The 13,096-nt window shown below is 35.0% G+C and overlaps 1 protein-coding gene across 1 annotated transcript in view; it reads left to right on the top strand.

The window, feature by feature from the left end:
- RNLS (renalase, FAD dependent amine oxidase) overlaps positions 1-13,096 on the top strand; it is a 221,971-nt gene that overhangs the window by 8,427 nt on the left and 200,448 nt on the right. The window contains exon 4 of the mRNA XM_037731923.1: positions 1,726-1,884. Coding sequence (XP_037587851.1) covers positions 1,726-1,884 — 159 coding nt within the window. The remainder of the gene's footprint in view (positions 1-1,725; positions 1,885-13,096) is intronic.

Genomic DNA, 13,096 nt, shown 5'->3' with positions numbered 1-13,096 from the left:
AGGCAAGATGGAGTATTGTTTATAAGTCCGTTATTCCAGTTGTTGAGATTAGAACACAATAATGCACACTGCCTTGAACGGAGATTGATCCCTTGGGCTAGCTAGAACCATGTTTCTTCTAACATTTACATTTCATTTTTTAAAAATTGGAATGCTTACTATGGTGTAGCATTATTTAAGGGACAATGAAAGAGATTAAGGTGTACGAGATCTGAAGACCTGACACGTAGGAGCCTTGAGTATTGTTACATAGATAAGATACAACTAAAGCAAGCAGATATTTTGAATCAATGTCAAAATGAGTAGTAAACGTAGTGATGGTTGAAGAATATCATAGAGAGGAAGGATCACACTGAGCTGGAGTGGCTACAGAAAGGAAGCTTCAGGATGAACTTAAGCTTTTGGTGACTAGGAACGTGGCTTTCCCAGGTAAAGATGAACAGGATCTTTCAGTGTGCTTTATTCCTCCCTCATTCCATCTTCAATTCTTTATTTTTCTATACACAAAGCTGAATAAAAGTAGATTTACTTGTAAATCAAAAGTTTTTGAAAACTGGAAGGTAAGTACTAGTTTACTAAGGAGACTTAATGACCCAAGTGTACTTTCTTTCACTTTATGATTCATAATTCATTCTTTTTGTTTTGTTTTATTTATTTTTGAGGCAAAGTCTCACTGTGTTGCCTAGGCTGGAGTGCAATGTGATATGATATCAGCTCACTGCAACCTCTGCCTCCTGGAAGCGATTCTCATGTCTCAGCCTCCTGAGTAGCTGGAATTATAGGTGACTGCCACCACACCCAGTTAATTTTTGCAGTTTTAGTAGAGATGAGGTCTCACCATGTTAGCCAGGCTGGTCTCGAACTCCTGGCCTCAAGTGATCGACCCACCTCAGCCTCCCAAAGTGCTGGAATTATAGACGTGAGCTACTGTACCTGGCCTCATAATTCATTCTTTTCATATAAATACATACCTAGTAAATTCTATGCTATATGTATACTATATGCTACACGTAGAAAACAACAGGCATAATTTGTAGCTCATGGGGTTTACAGACTAAAAGGAAAGACAATACTAAATAAATAATTATTAAAATATCCTTGTGTTAAGTGCTAAGAAGGAAAATGTGATGGCAGGGTACTCTAGAGTGTGTTTCTAAATTCTGATTCTTCTTAAGGAAGGCATTTGATCTATTGATTGCATTTCCCTTACAGTGATCTTTTTCAGGTCCTTTAATGGAAAATATTATTTCCTTTAATAGGGAATATTGCCCTTCTTGTTTCATTGCTACACGTTTACTTAAATCTATACTTGTTCTGCAAAGATGATGAGCTTTAAAGTTAGATGGGTGTAGTTTCAAATCATGGCATGATACTTCTCAATCTGTTTCCTTATCCATGAGATAAATTAGTATAATGTGTACCAAACAGTTGGCATGTAGTAGCTGCTTAATGAAAAGTAGCTACAGTTATTATTTTTATTTTTATCATTAATTGTGGAAGTAGTGTTTTATTCAGAGCAGGCACTGATAGGGAGGTCCAAGGATGCCATATAGGGATGAATTCCCACTAAATTAGAAAGAAAGTAAAGGAAGAGAGCTTGAAAACAGTAGAAGACAGTCTTGGCCACGTTATTCGTTTGAATGGATTCAGTTTGTGACTACTCACATCCCCCTCATTCATATATGAAATTGTGCTAATGTGATTATGATTTTGCTTTTGGAACAGGTGCAGAAGTCGGCTTCAGACATTGTGTGACCCAGATCAACCTGAGAAATGACAAGTGGGAAGTCTCCAAACAAACAGGCTCCCCTGAGCAGTTTGATCTTATTGTTCTCACAATGCCAGTCCCTCAGATTCTGCAGCTTCAAGGTGACATCACCAACTGTGAGTCTGCATTTGCCATTTATTTGCCTCAGGGAATAGGATTTCTTTGATAAAGCATGAATTTGGCTTAACTCTCTTAGCAAAGGTCAGGTGATAGACTCTATTGATTTGTCTGTCTTAAAAACTAATACTTATGGCCCTCTTCCCGAAACTAGTCTAGGCCAAGGTGAAACCCATAAAATTTCTTTTTTAAATTGGTTAAAAGTTGAACACTTTTCTTATTGCCGATGTCTTCAACAAGTCAGTGTTGTTGATGGATATGCATGATTTTGCCTAAAGGAAGAGCAGTTTTTAATGGCCATTTTTGAGAAAAGGTTTATAATGTATAAGTACTTGCTTGGATTGCCTCATTTCCTGTGTTCTTGCTCTCTGGGTTGCTCTCTAATCATAAGTACTTCTGTTTGAGGTAATTGCCTAGCCCTTTTGTGAATGAGAGGCCAAATTTTAATAAAGGAACTAAAATTCCAAGAAAATTTTTACCTCTTCTGTCTTTGGCTACCGCAATTAGTTTAGCATTATTCACTTTATCTTAGATAGTAAGCTTTGCTTAATTTCTTTTTGATATAAAACCTGTGGTGGTGAAAGTGTATGCAGAGTGTCTGATTTCCTATCTTTTCCCAAAGTAGACTCTAATTTACAAATAGCCAATTTAGAAATGTCATTTATATGCTTATATCTTTCCTAGTTGATAATAACTATTTACTCTTGGAGGTGGATACCTTAGGATTTGCTTAGGTAGATACCTCAGATTTTCTTTATGATTCCTGAGGGTTCCTGGTGCACTGCCACCAGAAACTTGTGATAAATCTACATACATCTTTTTCCTGCCACTTTAACTCAGCACGGGCGATATATAACTCAGTGAAGGTGGGATGGCAGTGGTAGAGTTCGCACTTTTACTGCCAGAAATGCTGGGGATAGTGAGAAGCAGAAGAGAACATGCTCATGGCCACGTTAAAATTTTTAGTATATATGTGAACAATGGGAGACTTTGGGTTTATTCTAAGCCAACTCTGAGATCCACAGGTCAACAGGACAATAGTATCAGCAAAAGGCACATGTGAGGAGTCTGAAAGCTAAAATTCCTGTACTAAGTATTAGGAAGGGATTCAGATATGAGAAACAAAAAATGAATAAAGGTATTAAGTACTGGGGCAGGAAGGATACATTTTTCTAAGAAGTTGCACTTGCTCAGTTAGCTTAGCTTTTGTTTCATCAGGCCAGTTTTCCTTACTGATACTGCAATCAGCTGACAGTGTTCATTTTAATCATAGAAAACTCAGAATTGAAGGAAGTCTTAGCATTTGGTCTCATCTTCGAGCCCTTGGATGAGTTCTCTTTTATTAAATCTCTTTATTGAGATATGATTGACATATGAAAAGTTATACATACTGTATACAGTATGGTGAATTTGGAGATAAGTATACATTCTTAAAACCATTACCACAATCTATGCCATAAACATATCCATCACCTCCAAAAGTTTCTTCCTTCTCTATTTTTTTCTTTTATAATAAGAATGCTTAACATAGGCCAGGTGTGGTAGCCCATACCTGTAATCCCAGCACTTTGGGAGGCCAAGGCGGGAGGGTTGCTTGAGCTCAGTTGTTTGAGACCAGCCTGGGAAATATAGCAAGACCTCATCAAAAAAAAAAAAAAAAAAAGTAGCAAGGTGTGGTGGCTTGTGACTCTAGTCCCAGCTACTTAGAAGGCTGTACAGTGGATCTCCAGGATTTATTTATCTTGCATAATTAAAACCTTGTACCTTTGACTAAAGTGCCCTGTTTTTTCTTTCCCAATCCCCTGGAACAAGAATTATATAAAAAGTCCTAGCTGGCAACAGTCTGGTGAGAACATTACCTTTAGAATGGATGTGCCCCATCAGTGTCATTTTGCCTCTGCCCAAGACTTAAATGTGAAGAGAGCATCCTATTGACCTGACATGGGTCTTGTTCCTACCCCATGTCTAGGGAATTGCAGCATCTTGGATTGTAATCCTATTGCGTTGCATGTAATCAGTGGGACAAAGTAACACCTCAAAATAAATATAGGTACGGTCATGAAGAGAACTTGTGTGCCTAGTAATCAAGAACAATGAGTGATCACTGCATAGGTATTCCTAAATATTTGTGAAATGAGTGAATGACTGATTGACTGACTGACCGAATGAATGTGTTTCCAAAAGACCTAAGGAGCTAACTAAGTTCACTGGTCCATATTACCTCTTCACATTCTCTATAAAAATCTCATTAACAGAATCCCATGATAGACTTTTTTCCTTATTTTTTTCATATTCTATTTTCATTAAATGTGGATTTATATAAAGAAGGAAAGAAAAACTCTATAATGACCATGAACCTTATTTTTTAATGCTTTTAATATACATCTGAATTTGGTTTGCTAATATTTTGTTTAGAAGTTTTTGCATTCATGTCCACGAGAGTGCTTGAGCTGTAATATTTTTTCTTTTATTAATTCCTCTAGTTGTTGGACATGGAGGTATGTAGTCCTCATAGAATTATTTGGGAAACGTTTCCTGTTTCTGTTTTAGGGAAGCATTTTTAATACAAGTTTCGTGTTATTTCTTTCCTAAATGTTTAGAAGAATTCACTAGTAAAACCATTTAGGTTTAGAGTTTTCTTTGTGGTAAAATTTTAATTTACAGATTCCATTTCTTAAACTTATCAGATTTCTGCATTTATTCTATTTTTTTCAATGTGCTAGAACACCATGATATAATCTTTATTTTTTTAACTTTTGTTTTAGGTTTGGGGGTACATATGAAGGTTTGTTACATAGGTAAACGTGTATCAATCTTGTTCACATGGCTAACCAATTATCCCAGTACCACTTATTAAATTGGGAGTATTTTCCCTATTGCTTGTTTTTGCAATAGACCTTATTATTTAAAATACTAGTTGTTTATGCTTGAGCTCAGATCTCAAAATTGTGTTTACATAATCCTTTGACTTTCATTAATTTAATTCTATATGTTCATTTTAATCCATTTACTTTTTATCAATCTACTTGTTTTCAAATAGTATGTTGTTCTGTATGGAGTCCTATTTTCCAGGAAAGAAGGGTGTCCTGAATCATGCCAGGAATATGAATTGACATCTTTTTTGGTACTCCAGCTGCTCTCTCTCTCTTACATCCAGTGTGTCTGGAAAGTCCAATGTGATATCTATATGCCCTAGAATTGAAATCTTAAATCTTTGAGAGAACTTCAGATTTCTCATAACTTTGCTGTTACAAAAAAGAAAAAAAGATGACATCTTGGTTTTTTAAATTGGAATACTTTCCTGTTAAAACACTAAATATCTAAAACATCTATTTCAGTACCTTTTCAGGTCTCTGAACAATATAGCTAAAAAGAGGGTTTTGCTTCCCTTAACAAAGTTGTTTTTTTTGTTTGTTTGTTTTGTTTTTGTTTTTGTTTTTTTAGAAAATTGCTTGGTAATAGCTATCTCTAGGCCTGACAAAAATAACTAGAAGGATACATCATATTATGTTCACATAAAGGGCCTGGGGACAGAATATTCATCCTGCCTTTGGTGGATTTTTGTTGCTATTGTTTTGGTTTGCTTTTAAACCCACATGAGATATGTATGTATCAGAATCACCTGTAAGACTTGTTAAAACACAGATTACTGGGCCACAGTCTGAGTTTTTGGTTGAATGGAGGTATGCATGGAAAATTTGCATTTTTTGAGAGTTTCTAGGTGATGCTGAAGGTTCGGTTCAAAGCCACACTGTAAGAATTATTATTAATACCTTGTCTTAGCAAATATACTTGTTTCTGGAACAGAGCAACAGATGTATCTTCAAAACGTGACTCACCTTGTAAACAAGTGATGCTACTGTGCAGCCAGGGTTGAGAATTGCGGTCATAAAGTATCAGCCTGTCCAAACAATTTGTATCTCTTTTCCTCACATTTGCACCTTTGCTTTGCATGTATTGATCATATGAACCCCTGACACACCTCATCTTGGACTGGTCTTGAGTCTTTGTCTTATGCTTCTCCCTGCTTGGGACTTCTTGGCTGTCCTCTTCCTTGACTTCTTCCCCAACCCCTAAGACACACCTCTTAAAAAAAAAAAAAAAAGCAGCTTTAAGATATAAGTCATGTACCATACAACTTACCTATTTAAAATGTACAATTCAGTGATTTTTAGTGCAATCACTGATATAGGCAACCATTATCAATGTCTGTAATTAGTAAATTTTGGAACATTTTCATCCCCTCAAAAAGAAATTCTGTCCCCTTTAGCTATCACTTCCATCCCTCCATCCCCATTTCTGCCCCTAGCCCTAAGCAATCATTAATCTGCTATCTGTCCCTATAGATTTCCCTGTTACCTGGATTTTAGAGAAAAGCTCATGATGGAACTAGAGGCCCTCATCCTTGACAAACTAATGCAGTAACAGAAAACCAAATACGAGATATTCTTACTTTTTTGTGGCTCTGTTTTGCCACTATCTGCACAGATTTCACTTATTTTCTCCTGCTTTCATCATGTCTGACTGACCCTGGCCCAAGTCATTGAATTGTAGAGGATACCTCATCTTTCCTTGAAGCTCATGAGTTATAACAGTCTGGTGGTAGTGGACAAGGCTTCAGGGCTGTGGGATTGCCATGGATATTGACGTGCCTGTAGCTTTTGACTTTGTTGCACAGCTAACATTGACACTGGATTTGATAGAGAAATGGCCTTTTATGCCCCTAATAGAAAGAAGACTGGTAATATGTTTTATAGATCTTAGATTTAGAACTATAGAAGAAATTGTTTTCTGAGGAAGGGCATAAAATTTTGAAAGCGATTTTTTCCTTGAGTATCAGTTCTATGCAGAAATAATATAGCTTATTTTCTAGTACAGTGTTTGATAATAATACAGAAGGAATTGGAATATTTACTAGATACCCATAGGCAAAGTGGGAGACTAATTTGAATGATCTCTTCATGAATCTACTTCAAGTTTGTTGCCAAAGACATTTAAAGTAGGATAATTTATTGCCATGGAGGTTGGCAATAATTGGATGGATTTTGAGATTGTTTTAATAACATAATGTAGCATTTTATAAAAATACAGTATAGCCATCAGCCAGCACATTCATTTGTGCTATAAATTACATATTCCAGTATTTAAAAGTTGCATAGTTTTATATATCAAGAGAGACCCTTTAACATTACATTTTGAAGTATTTCTCAACATTCTTATTAGTGACATCTAAAGCAATACCATGTCATAGACTGACTCCTAAATGTGTTTAATTTTATTTAGATATTTTTGTATCTTTTATTTTGTGCATGTACTTGAGCCGTGTTTGGCCGAGAAAGATAACTCACCTACTATCATTGCTTTTCTTTCTGTCTTTCCTGGTTTTTTTTGTGGCAATTTTTGCTTTATGATTTGATTTGATTCGATTCATACTAGAACTTCCTTAATATTATATTCTTTGACTTAAAAAGTTCTCTCTTTAGTCTCACTTTAATTTTATTTTGCTTTCAAATAAACTTTGATAAATAAAATGTTCTTTCTTTTATTTTCATTTTTCTGGTGTATGCTTTTTGCTGTAAACCTGTCAGGGATATTTTACTTTAGAGCTACCTCTTTTATATTTTTCATCTTTGAGCCCAGCAATTTCATAATTACATATCTTATTGTTACTAATTTTGTGTTCGTTTTTCATGGGCCATGTTGTCCACTTTTGCCTTAAACATTCAGCTTTTTTCTTCTAATACTTATTTGAAGCTTTATTTCCATTTCATTTATTATGATCTCAGGGTATCTACAAAAGCTTAAAGTGTCTCCTTCTCACAGCTTTTGTTTTCTCTTAACTCACTTTCAACTTTGAGTTTTGCATTACTTGTAACTTTTTTTCTAGCCTTTTCTCCATGTCATTCATGTAATTTTCAAGAGTTCCTTTTGGCCCCTTCCTTAAGGTATTGTTTCAAAGAGGTCATGTATTCTTTTACTGTTACTGAACTAATGCCTGAGTGTTTGTTGAACTAATTTGCTTCCTGGCAAAATTTTTCTGATATGTATTTTTCATCAGCTCATTTCTTAGTTTCTGTTGTGTTCTGTTTTGTTCTGTTGTCTTTTTCCTTTTCTCTGCATAGGTCTCTTGTTAATCATTACTCATCTTTAAATGGGGCCAGTTCTGTCAATTTTGTGAAAAATAGTGTTGTGGGGCAAGACCAGATTTTTCAGTTAAGGTATGTGTTCTCAGAACACTTCCCATATACATTTTGCAAATATATACCTGTGAACAATAGAATGGTAGTGGCTATTAATATAATGTTTATTAATAGAAAGATTTATAAATATTTTTAACTTGGAAAAAAGATGAAAATGTGTATTTATATTTCTTTCTCATCTCTTAAAAATAATTTGACAAACATTGGCTATTGTTCTGATATGATTTTCATTTTCTTCTTTATAATTTTTTGAATAAGCATAACTTTAAAAATAATAATAGCTTACTCTTATTATAAAAAATGATAACATTGGCTGGGTGTGGTGGCTCATGCCTGTAATCCCAGGGTCTTTGGATGTTGTATTGTCTCAATTCAGATTTGGACCCCCATGCAAATCATTTTATATTTACTTCATTGTTATGAAATAACTCTCTCTAGTACTAAAGACTTAAACTAGAATGTCCCAACAAGATCCTTTAACATCTGTGGGTCAAATCAAAGGTATTAAAACATGTGCTTTCTGTTTACTTTATAAATCTCAATAATGATCTTAGTATGAAGAACCAGTTAATATCTACCCTTCTGTCTATGCTTTCTGGAGAAAAATCAGCTTATATTTGATTATTAGACATCTTAGGCTTCTATGAAAAGGATATCCACTTACAAAGCCATATATTGCCATCTAGTGTGTGAAATATATACTGTAGTTCCCCTTAGAATCTATACTAGAAAGGACTATGAAAATGACAGAAACGTAGAGTAATACTATAATGTAATTCACAAAACTGCGTATCACAGGGCAATAAATTTAGGCCCTTTAGAATTGAGTAACTTACCAAAAAGTGCTTGATTAAGGAGTGACAGAACTAGTAATGTACTACATGTCTCACATTTGTACAGACTGTGAACAGCCCCATGTCTTTAGTTTTCTGTGTTTTTCTTCTCATTCTCATTCTCTGTCTTTCTAATCATATCCTTTAGCATTAACGTAAGTATATCTTATGTGAAAGAATTCCCTTTCCATTATAGAGTTGTCTGGATTTTCTGTCATCCAACTCTTTCTCTATTTTGCTTCTTATGGAAGAAAGAGATCTAATTGTTATTTTCTTTTGTAAATTGTTTATTACATTTATTAAACATTCTCCCAACTGGGAGAATAGAGTAGCCTCATGTATCATTTTGTGACCCTCTTATGATTTACTTTCTGGTTCTATAATAGTGCTACTGTCTCTATATTAATATTATAAAGATTATATCACTTAATCCTCAAAGCAGCCCTAGGCATTATTATTATCTCCCTTCTTGGTGAAACTGAGATGTGAACCTTAGTAATATGACCCCAGAGCTTGTACTTATAACCACTGTAATGCATAGCTCTTCCATGTGTACTTTACCTTGCTCTCTACCATGCACAGAAATTCCTCAAACCCCTGTCCCTTGAACATCAGATTCAAGAATTCCTAATCTCACCGCCTAGTTGTGCTTCCCGTTAAAGCACTCATCTCCACCTCCGATCCTCTGATTTTCAGGGATTCACCAGTTTAATCCACCTTAATATCCTGCAGGAGAAAGATGCTTTACTTTTACTTTCGTGTGTGTGTGTGTGTGTGTGTGTGTGTGTGTGTGTGTGTGTGTGTGTGTTTGTGTGTGTGTGTGTGTTTTTGCAGTCATTCCAGCCTTTCAAAACACAATGTTGAACATCTCTTCCCTAGATTGAAGGATGGGGAAAGGAGTTTGTTTTCCCTAAATAATTTATCCGGTTAAATTCTTTTTTTTTTTTTTTTTTGAGATGGAGTTTTGCTCTGTTGCCCAGGCTGGAGTACAGCGGCGCGATTTCAGCTCACTGCAACCTCCACCGCCTGGGTTCAAGCAATTCACCTGCCTCAGCCTCCCAAGTAGCTGGGACTACAGGTGGCCACCACCGTGCCTGGCTAATTTTTTATATTTTGGTAGAGATGGGGTTTCACCATGTTGGCCAGAATGGTCTCGATCTCCTGACCTTGTGATCCACCCACCTCGACCTCCCAAAGTGCTGAGATTACAGGCCTGAACCACTGCGTCTGGCTGGTAAATTCTTTAATTTCTAGTTGCTATGTGATAGCAAAGATGTAATAAAAGTGGAGAAGATCTCAAGAAGGCAAACTCTAATAACCAAAGGATCACATCCATATATGAATATATGAATAACAAATTAAATTTCTCTATCTAGAAATACAGAGCTTCACAGATCTACAATGGCAATAGATGCAGATATAGAACCAGATATGCATATATATGTTTAATTATAATTTAGGAGAACATAGAATTGTTTTTAAAATTCTAGAATACAACCACAAAGACTAAGGAAACACCACTTTATTTCAATGTAGAAAAGTTTTCAATTCTTAAGGCATTATTTGTTTGACCAAATAATTTTGCTTACGTTGAAAAATTATAGCACTTGTTCATTCAGTATAATGGTTTTTAAAAGTTCCAGTAAATTTACAGATGCTAGGTTTTTAAATGAACTATTAAAATAAAGATCTTGTGAGGGAGACTTCTTTAACTTTCCAGGGATCCTCTGTTTAATAACCGCTTTCTCAGTGGGGTCCTGTGTACCATCTCACTCCTTTCCTCACATAATGCTCCTGTAAGCAAAACAAAGCCTCTCACACCCTTCTCTCACTCTGTTCTTTCCAACCACCGGCTACATTCTCTGGCTTCATCTATCCAAACAGCAACTTAGACCTTAATGCTGTACTTGAGGTATGCAAAATAGTTCAGTGGATTTTTTTTTTTTTTTTTTTTTTTGAAGTCTTGCTCAGCCACCCAGGGTGGAGTGCAATGGCGCATTCTCAGCTCACTGCAACTTCTGCCTCTCAGGCTCAAGAAATTCTTCAGCCTTAGCTTCCCAATTAGCTGGGATTACAGGTGTGCAACAGGGTTTCACCATGTTGGCCAGGCTGGTCTCAAACTCCTGACCTCAGGTGATCCGCCTGTCTCGGCCTCCCAAAGTGCTGGGATTACAGGCGTGAGCCACCATGCCCAGCCTATTCAGTGGATTTTCAAAACTATATTACAGTATATTAAGAATATCTTTCCAGTGCCAGCGAGTATTCATGTGCATCATTATTTTTACTATGTAGTGCTGTACTCTTTTCATTTACCTTAATGTAGTAAACCAGTTTGATGAGCATTTAGGATATTTCCAATTTCACAAAATGTGGCTTTAATACTGCAAACATGAAATAAAGATTCTTTTCACAAACTGTTTCCTCATGGAAACAGTTATGTTGATGTAGAGTAGAATAACGCCCTCTTGATTTTGTTCTGTTTTTTTCTTAACTAATCTATGTTTTATTTCTCTGAGTGTACTTTAGAATCAGGTTTCATTAAAAACTCCTGTTGGAGTATTGATTTGAATTACACTCAATTTAAGCATTAGTTTAGGAAGAATTGGCATGTTTATAATAGATAATCTTCTTATCCAAGAAAATGAAACATTTCTCCACTTACTTAGATATTTTAATGTCCTCAGTAAAATTTTATAGCTTTTATCATGAGATCTTACACATTACTTAGTAGGCATGTTAAGAAATATTTTATGATATTTATGGAGATTGTGAATAAGATCACTTTTGTTGATTTATGATTACTTGGTTTTAGATGTTTCCAGGAAACAATACGTATCTGAGTTTTTAAATCCAAAATGAAAAATCTCTTTCTATATACCTAGCTGAGTTTTAAATCCAACACGAAAAATCTCTTTCCTTTGATAGGAGAGTTTAACCCTTTTGTATTTATTGAGATAACTGCTGTGTTGTTTTTATCTTTTCCATTGATATCTACTATTTATTTATTTTCTTTTGATAGGGGAGTTCAACCCTTTTACATTTATTGGGGTAACTACTATGTTGTTTTTAACCTTTTTATTGGTGTCTACTATTTACTTTACTTTTTTCCCACTCTTTCCATTTTTTAATTTTTGCTGGTTTTATCAAATATCTCTTTATTCTTTCCCTCACAGTCTATTCATAGAATCTCCAATAAATTATCATTTCATTCATGGTTATCTTCTTGTCCCTTACAATCCTATTTATAACCTACTTTGCCTTCTTCCCTTCCCTTCCTCCTTCAGTTGACAAATATTTCTTGAATGCCTACCATATTAGATGTTGTTCAGTAGGTTAAAAAAATTAGTTATTTCCCTCTCTTCCTCAAATAATTTTTTATTACTTTTGAAAGCTGATATGTAATCAAATAACGAAGCAGTCCAAAGATGAACTAATAATTTATTCCTGGCCCTGCCCTCCTTCCCATTCTCTAGCGCTAACTGATGTTAGCAGTTTAGTGAGTGCCCTTCCAGACTTTGTTCCAACCATATAAAGCTTTGGATGACTATGGGTGCCTTCTGAAATTATTGTTTTGCACGTTACGTATTTACTCAACATTCTTTCAGGTAAACATATCTGATTTATTTTTATTTAACAGCTGCATAAAGTTTTTCAGTTTGGGAATATTGGAATTTAATCTTTCATCTCTTATTGTTTATCAGTAGACTTTCATGTATTTCCAGTTTTTTCCCCTATTAAATGCTATGCCTTGATAAATATCCTTGTTTGTATATTGTTAAGTACTGTATTGGGTGTATTTAATGCTGTATTGGGTGATAAGAAACCCAAAGTGAAATTTCTGGCACAAAAAACCGTGTATATTTTAATAGGTACTGCCATATTACCTTCCAAAAAGTTTGTCGTGATTCTCATTCTTAATGTTTGACAATGCCTTTTTTCCTATATACATAATCAGCACTGGATATTTTTATCAATCTTTAAAAATTTCTGCCAAAGTGATAAGTAAAAACAGGTTAATTTACATTTCCCTTGATTAAAAGTAAAATTGAGCCTCTTTTCATAAACTTATTGGTCATTTAGAACTCCTCCTCTATGAAATGTCCCAGTCATGTCCTATGCTTACTTTTCTAGTGTATTATTTGTTTTTTTTTTTTTTTTTCCGAGACAGAGTTTCACTC

Source organism: Cebus imitator, unplaced genomic scaffold, assembly GCF_001604975.1.
Source record: "Cebus imitator isolate Cc_AM_T3 unplaced genomic scaffold, Cebus_imitator-1.0 Scaffold431, whole genome shotgun sequence".
NCBI lineage: Eukaryota > Metazoa > Chordata > Mammalia > Primates > Cebidae > Cebus > Cebus imitator.
The sequence above is the reverse complement of the archived record's forward strand: the minus strand, read 5'-3'. Positions and strand labels throughout refer to the sequence as shown.